General features: G+C 38.1%; 2 protein-coding genes across 5 annotated transcripts in view; both read right to left on the bottom strand.

Moving 5' to 3' along the window:
• Positions 1 to 1,402, bottom strand: part of LOC139941184 (uncharacterized) — a 60,059-nt gene extending 58,657 nt beyond the window's left edge. For all 4 annotated transcript variants that reach the window (XR_011786552.1, XR_011786554.1, XR_011786553.1 and 1 more), the window contains exon 1: positions 1,248 to 1,402. Coding sequence is in view for 1 of the 4 variants with exons in the window: in XM_071937646.1 (XP_071793747.1) it covers positions 1,248 to 1,348 (101 nt within the window). In the remaining 3 variants the exon portion in view is untranslated. The remainder of the gene's footprint in view (positions 1 to 1,247) is intronic.
• A 406-nt stretch (positions 1,403 to 1,808) lies between these two features.
• On the bottom strand, positions 1,809 to 8,013 carry LOC139941182 (RING finger protein 24-like). Its single transcript, XM_071937645.1, has 6 exons — positions 7,791 to 8,013; positions 6,563 to 6,757; positions 6,207 to 6,246; positions 5,624 to 5,662; positions 4,746 to 4,825; positions 1,809 to 4,112 (listed from the first exon to the last, which is right to left on the bottom strand). Exons 2-6 carry the CDS (start codon positions 6,682 to 6,684, stop codon positions 3,974 to 3,976), a joined length of 420 nt encoding a protein of 139 aa, XP_071793746.1. The 5' UTR covers positions 6,685 to 6,757; positions 7,791 to 8,013; the 3' UTR covers positions 1,809 to 3,973.
• Between the last annotated feature and the right edge of the window lie 307 nt (positions 8,014 to 8,320).

Here is an 8,320-nt window from a genome sequence, read left to right as displayed (position 1 = left end):
ATTTAATCAATTTAAGCAACCTCCAATAATAAAAAGAAAGCTACATCAGCCATCAGAAGATAATTTAAACCATAGAGCCTCCAAAATGAACCATATAAACTCCCCAGGCAAAAATCGCTTGGTGTTTGTTTTTATATATTTGGTTTGCGGTAACACCATGTGTGTATCTACTTGCCAGGTAGAGTTGGTTCTTAGAGAACTGTCTTGCTTAATTCTACTACCGCAGAGTATGGTGTTTGTTGTTCATGTATATTTTTTTTGCATCAGCAAATTGCACAATCTTTAACAGACTCCCCCATGCTGTCAATCACTCACACTAGCAACGTTTGCTAACTTTCCATTTTAAGTCGGGGAACACGATCGTTAAATCTGAAATTTGCGCAGGTAGGGTGTGTCAGAAAAGCGCAGTGCTGCGCTGTGTTCCTACACGTGTACTACCATCAACCCAATTTTGTGGAAATTGCGCCTTCTCTATCAATTTGCTTTGCGATCCTTTGCGATAGTTCATAATACAAAAAAAAAACATAGACACCCAGTTAAGAGTCTAACCTTTCAATTAATTTACTGTCAAAAAACTGTTATGACTAGAAAATAGGTAAAGGTTTCGAAGCATTTTCAGGAGAAAAATCTACATACTATCTCTGCATTTCAACAGTGTTTGAAACATTCAGCAAAAGTTACAAATTTTACTCCAAGAAATATTTCAAAATGGTACAACAGTATCATGACTATATTGGAAAGCTGACAAAATTCTACATCATGTGCTTTGGTTTTCTCGCATTATCTCAAAACAAAGAGCATCCTCCAATATTCTTAAGAATATACTTCTTCTGGCAGCCGACAAAGGTCAGAAATGTAGATGCGTCAACAGAATTAGAAAATCTGGTCCCAAAACAATAATAAGTAAACTGAATTTTTCACAAATTTCATTTGCTGCATTTTTTTCTAGAAGATTTTCTGTGGAATTTAATCTTTATTCTTCCGCAAAACTGAATTCTCATTTGATTAGGACAAGGTTAACGCGAGTTATTCACAGCTACTTTTCACACGTTTTACAAAACGGCAATTTGCCGGACTCGATATTAAACTTTAAAGGCCCTATAGTTATACACGTGTGGTTTTCAAAAGGGATGGCGCCGCCAGCCAATTTCCAGTGGATCCATAAAAATGTTAATTTTGACTGTTTCAAACCATTACATTTACAGCAAAAGATCTTCATCAGTAGGTATGAATAATTTAAAACTCACCTTGCTCGTTTTGTATAGATTTGGCGGCTGAATCGCACATAAAATGTGAACTGAAAGAAAGAGCTGTCAGGCAGAAGAGAGAGATGAACGTGTGACGTCATTCTTCGAATCCGAGGGTCAGCCACTTTGTCTATCGCATGAGGGCGCTCGTGTGATCGCACGCAAGACCACTATGGCCCTTTTCGAAACCACGGTCCCGGCTTTGGATTCGGCTTCAGGCTCCGTCCTGATGTCTGAAGTGCGCACGCAAACACGCAAATTTTCAATACAACCGTGGGGTCAAGCTAGCCTAAACCGAATTGAGGGGACGGGGGGGGGGGGCAAAACCCCACCCTTGCAACCAACCCCTAGCCCTACCCAGGAACATAACCCTACTGACCCTCACACTCACACCCATCCCCCTATAACCTCACACCCAGTGAACCAACCCCACCCCTGCAACCAACCCCACCCTTGCAACCAACCCCACGTCCCAGCAAACCATCTGTTATCCTTTGCTACAACAAACCGCATGTAAGCCAACAATTTACATAAAAATCAAGTACACATTTATTAATTCAAGAATTCAAAGGGGGACAAAATTCAATATTTACAAGTTATTATAAAATACCCAAAATGTTTTAAACCCTTTAGAAATATTTATATAAGATAATTATTGTAAGTACATAAAAAAAAATATTATTATTATTATTTTTTACAGATCATTAGTAAACCATCAACCGTAAATGGCTCAGCAGACAAAATTTTAGGCAAATTTAGAGAAGGCACCAAAGTGATATCAAATTATTACAAAAGTACTGAGTAAAGTGAAGTGTGACATCAAATACCAAGTTTTTCTGTCATATAAATGTGAAAGTGTCTCAAATGTTTCAGGCAGTAACATAAAGCACTTTCAGTGTGAGAGATGTCTTGTAAGCAAACTATTCCAAACTTTACAGTTTCATGTTTTAGACTTTCAATAGAAAAGATAATTGAACTATACTTTGGGAATTAGTATAGCAATGCTGAATATTTATGAGAATATTTTCACAAATTTCATTGCATTTTCGTTTTAATCATTTATTCATTCTGGTTGTGAAGCCAAGAACTCTCAGAAAAGAATCGAATGGAGATGAGAAAAGCATGCACGCTCCAGTTTGAAATGTGGGAGGAAATCCACATGTTTTAGACTTTTCTTCAATAGAATCCCCTTGGGTGCTTTTATGTAATCTCTTTGTGAAAGAAGTGACATGCCTTCTCACAAGAATCGGAAGTCAGATGTGAGGTACATGTAAGTCTGACCGGACCTTTTCAGAATGCTTAGGAGTATCCCGAACCCTTAAAATTTACTCCGCAGTAGTAGAATATAAAGTAAGACACTTCTCTCAAAGGAAAATCTACCTGGTAAGCAGACACACACAAAGTTCTCACTTTATCAAGTAATAAACCCACAGGGGAAACTGACTGGGTAAACTTGTTATGAATTTGAGTATAAACAAAGACAATTTGACTAGAGCGGGATTTGAACCAACGACCTCCAGATAAATGTGATGGCGCTCCAAACAATTGAGCTATCTAGCCCTATGTTGGCAGTCTCCCTATTTTGTCAATGTTTGTTCTGGGGTACCAGGCAGAGCCATATAACTGCTAGCTACCTTGTAGCCAGGTATCACACCCAAGTACCAGCTTCAACATGGAAAGCAGCAGCCAGGGGATCACCTTATGGGGACGCAACATTAGTCTGACTGGCACCCAAACAATTTTATTGACAAAACAGTCTTTGGTTCAAATCCCGTTCAAGTACATTTTCTTTGTTTATACCAAAACTAGTTCTCACTTTCTACAACCATGCAAAGCTTTAAATCTTACTTTGAAAAAAAAAACCTCAAAATGTTTACAATTTAAAATCGACAATACGTAATTGGAGAAAAAAAGTTAGTTGCTTCAATAGTTCTACATTACCAAATACCTTAAAAACCAATTACAGAAACAAATATTTTATATATTTATATATTCTATGTACACAATTTTACTGTTTCAGTACTGAAAAATATGATTAGCATTCAACCGGGAAGACATGATTTCATGATAGCAGTTCAGCCCTTAACAAAGTTTTAGATACAATAACATTTTAAATTGCCAAGTTTTCATTTGTAAGATACATTTTACACAATTTACTTCAAAAAAGCCCAATTTTGTTGTGCTTCGAACAGCTCTATGAAATTAGTTCCTGTTTGGAACAGCCGATACCTTCAAGAAGATTTTCCTTTATTGTCTGTGACACAGCAGAATGGTCATGTACAGTGTCCAAATAGACCAAGAGATATTCCCTACATCAGACAAAATCCATCAGCATTAAACTGCAGCTGCCATCATTAAAAAGTTGCAATCAATCTGTTGTGCCAGTCACTATCAGCGACAAAGATAAATGTACGGCCCGAGACAAACCTTCCGGGCAGGAATGCTGAGATGATCTTTCCAAATAGAACAGAAACATTCAGAAGTAGTCTCTGTCTTCACCAACTTTAAATTAAGATTTCCAAAAAAGTAGTCTCATATCACCTTCAACAACTGACAGAGTGGTTCCCATTTCCATCGGTCTTGGTTTTGTTTAGTTTGGCATCACTGGCTACAAGGTGGTGGACTTTGGTACCAGACTGATGTCTCTCCCTGGTAACCAGCATACTATCACATACTGTCACATACTGCTGTAGTTGGGGTACCTGCCGGTCGATAGTGTTTACCAGTTAGAGGTTACTGGTAACTGACTGTGTAGGTAGTGAATGCACATGGACACGTAGGCTCGAGCGCTCCGTCACTGAAGGCCGTAACTTGGCGTTACAAATAGGACACGTATTGCGCAATCGCAGCCACTTGGAGATGCATCTATAGAGAGATAAACAAATAAAAAACAGTACATTATGAGAGTTGTGGAAAACTGATCACAATGCCATTGTAGGTGATTCCATCATCACAAGGAGCAAGTTCAATGAATCATTATAGCAATAACACAGACGTGATTTGATTAACTTTTGCAATCTCAATGAGTTCAGAGAGCGCAAAGGTCTAAAAAATTACTTCCCGCAAAGGCTAGGTAAATTGATCCCATCGAGAAGTGATTAAGGAAGTTGAAGAGAACAACGCCTTAGAGAGGTTAAAGGGCCTTGCCTCATTTGGCAGATGTGTGGGGGAACAATGACTTTGAAAGCAGCTCTGTGAAGCGTCCAAAGCATCCTATAACTATTTATATAGGACTCCTGTATTAAATATTGGAGCATTGTGGGTTTGTGGTAGTATACAATGCAGAATTTCCGCGGTTGTTGTTAATACAAAGGGTCTTACATAACATGAAATACATGCTGGCAGTGACAATGACCAATTATTCATATAGGACTCCTTTATTAAATATTGGAGCATCATAGGCTATCTGCATAGATATACAGGGCAGAATCCTGGGGCTGTTGTTGATTGGCTGGAAATATCATACTTGACTAATAAAAGTAATACAAAGGTTCTTACATGACATGGAACACATGCTGGCAGTGACACTGACCAATCTTTGTGCCCTCTTCGAAGTCTTCTAGGCAAACGGAGCACATCTGTAGGGGAAATGCAAACAGACAATGTATTATTTTTAACAATAATAATATTTGCTTCTTATAGCCTTTATATTAGTCACTCAGTGACACTCAAGGTTCAGTACTTTACTGCAAGGTATAAGGGGGCTATGTTTGAAGTAAGGTACCTACTCCTTTTACATAGCACCATGAATAGTTTACAAGTTGCTGTGGGCAGAATGCAGCTGAAGTATTTTTAAACGCCTACACAATGATGATTGAAAAATATGCTCAGAGAGTTTTTTGCACTCTGATTGGTTAAAGAATGGTCACTTTGGGGGTTCTGTGAAGTAGCGAATAAATGGTCCCTACATGAGCATATTGTTACATGCACAATGTTATTGTTATTCTGGAAACCTAGAAATTAACTGTTTTCTCTGGCAAATTAATTTTGTGTTTTTTGGCAAGGACAGATGGTGCCACTGCTCGGCATACCACGCGTGGGCGTATGCGCAGAAAACAGTATCAATTTAAGATGGCTGGTACGGGCATGAAACCAACATAATGCAAAGCATAAAGCTAAACACCAACCAAAGTATTGCTATTTATGATGCAGTTAATTTTCAAAGCTCATGTTTTTTTTTTTAATATTATACGCAATAATGATCAAAATTTTGAGTCGTTAACCACTGGTTCTTTTCAAAACCAACATTACTCTAAAGCTGTAACCGCAAACCTCTCTTAGTTATACTTCCACCATGCAAAGTTTCAAATCCTTCAAATCTAAAGATAAAACATGTAGGCCTACATGTATTTGAAGCAAACAATTCATAAACTCACGTCAAACTTGGCTCCAATTTTCTTCTTCGTATAGTTCACCTGAAAGAATAGAAACAATGACTATTGTTAATTTGCCTTGACAAAACGACTTACTTCTGGACAAAAATGACTTGTGACTTGTTTTGACTTGGACTTAAACGACCTGTCACTTGACTTGTCTCGGACTAAAATTCCTGAGACTTGACACACCTTGAAAATAAAAGACTTGCAAGTTGAACTGACTTGACTTGTACAAAAAATGACTCGTGCCTTGATTTGACTTGACAAAAATTACTTGTGACCTGACTGGGCTGGGACAAAAATAACTGAGACTTATTTGCTCAAAAAAACAATGCCTTATGACCTAACTTAACTTGGAAAAAAATAAAACGAATTGGAAAAGAAAAGCAAATTGCGAGTTCACAGGGACAAAAGTGACTTATAGACTTGACTTGACTTGGACAAAATGACTGAGACGACTTGAGGAAGAGTCATTTAGTTTCAACAATTGTAGAAAGCATTACATGATGGGGTAGCCAAAGTTCCTCCAAAATCACAACAACTTTGGATAGTCACTGGTGTGACTGATGAAAAATGTACTCACTGTTTTGAATCCAAGGTCGACCTTTCCGGATCGTTTGAGCCTGGAAACAATTGAAAAAAAAAGAAATTAAGGTTTTTTTTAATAGTTTTTTTTTCTGCAAGTCGCCAGACACAACAGGCCTGTAGTCCACTTCAAGGTGTGGGCTACAATCAACTATTTCCAGGGGTCATTGCAGGATTACTCCCTTCACAGTCCATAAGGATGTGAGCATGGGTGTCATCCACCAGAAGCGTGACTGGTAGAGCAGAATGCTCTACCTTCAAATATTCTTTCAACAGCTCTCCAATGCTTGTTACAAAGTAAGTTTTTGTGCTAACAATTACTGTGAGTAATTACCAATAGTGCTCAGTGCTTACCTCAGAAGATAGCAGCAGAAGACCAGGTTAAGCAACAAGATTAGCCCAGCAACGACAAGAAACGGCAACACTTGCTGAAAATTCAATGGAAGTTCAGTGGACATGGTGACATTCTCAATCATTTGTTTTCGCACTGATGGGACGGAAGTCTTCTAGACCATTGATACACAAATTCTCAACTGCTCACAATTGCATCTGTTAAAACAAAGCATTTCATTTAAGTTACATGTAGGAAATAGGATTGAAGATATTGGTTACTTCGACTACTAATCAATCTTGAATAATAAAGACTTGTAATGCCCACATATCCACCCTGCAGGAGTGTTCAAGGCGCTGCAAAAAAATAACCAAAGTAAACAGACACAACTGAGCTCGTGCGCGTTTTAATGCACAAAGAACAGCTATCATCCAATCATTTGCCTCCTTTGACCCCAGTGAGGGCGACTGGACTCCAAGTATCAGTGATGTGATTATTATGCACGAAAGAGAAGGAACCATCAAAAGCTAAAATATGGCCCCTGAAGTTCTGAACATGTAGGGAAGTATCGGTGAGAGATCAGAAAGTCACACAATTTGGACAATTTTAGCCATTTATTTTGTTAAAAAGGTATTTATTAAATGTGAATAACAGTGTTCGGACCCGGTCTTTACTGCGTGGTAATGACCTTGGTTAGTCGCTGGCGCTATTAACAGACCCCGCCTCCAGGTCTGTTAACAGCAGCGCCAGCCACCAACCCGGTCATTACCATGCAGTGAAGACCGTGTCCTATGGATTATTCGGACTATTATTCCCTAAATACAACGACGAAACGAAGGGGGTCGATTCTATTCATTTAAAACGAACAGTGTTTATATATACAGTTATAACAACTCAAACACAACTGAATCACAGATCGACTGCTCATTTCTGAAATTACGCTGCTCAATCAGGGCATTTGGGCGATATCTTATGCGGAAAAGTTTCCGCATGGATCATTGGATGGCGCCACCAGCATGACCAGGCACCACTTTTTCATCATGTTCATTCGATCGATATGATTATGAAATAATCTGGTATCTAATTTACCTCAAATTGAGGCTCAATGAGATAACCCTTTAAGTAAAAACGAGTAAAAAAAGTGATGGCGCCATACGGAAATTTATCCTATCTCATGATTACGAAAACCATGGAGCTATTAAAAAGGAAGGAGGTCATTCAAAACATCGACGACGAGACGTGCACAATTACCTTTATTAATACAGCAGTCAGGTTTTGTGCACTTCATCAGCTGGAAAATACAGCTCTCAGCAAGTTGTTGGCGCTTCCATCGGGGAGTCTTTATTTCCTAACATATACCTGCAACACATTTGATGTAACACTAGCATTATTATCAACGTACAATCTGGATTTGCCGTAACTTATTGCTAAAAGTAAAACCTCATTGTTTACCTTTATGCTTTTGTACGTATGAGTAATGACACTGTAAAGTGCTTGTTATGCAAGCCAATCACTTATAAAATTATGTTTCTCATAACATAAATAATAGAATACAATCTATGTGTTTAATTTCTAACATTCTTTCAGTTAACATAATATCAAATTAAGAATAAACTCGAAGCCGTACATGTTGGTTAGTAATATTCTGATTTTATTACCCTTTTAATAGAAATTGTTTGCATGGAAACATACATGTTGGGCGTAGAAATCAGTGACCACAAACATTTTGACAATTTCAAAACAAATACACGGGAAACGAAATTTGATTATGATGTCCCGTT

This window comes from Asterias amurensis, chromosome 8 (assembly GCF_032118995.1).
Source record: "Asterias amurensis chromosome 8, ASM3211899v1".
Lineage (NCBI taxonomy): Eukaryota > Metazoa > Echinodermata > Asteroidea > Forcipulatida > Asteriidae > Asterias > Asterias amurensis.
Note: the sequence above shows the minus strand (reverse complement) of the source record. Positions and strands in the feature narration are given on the sequence as shown.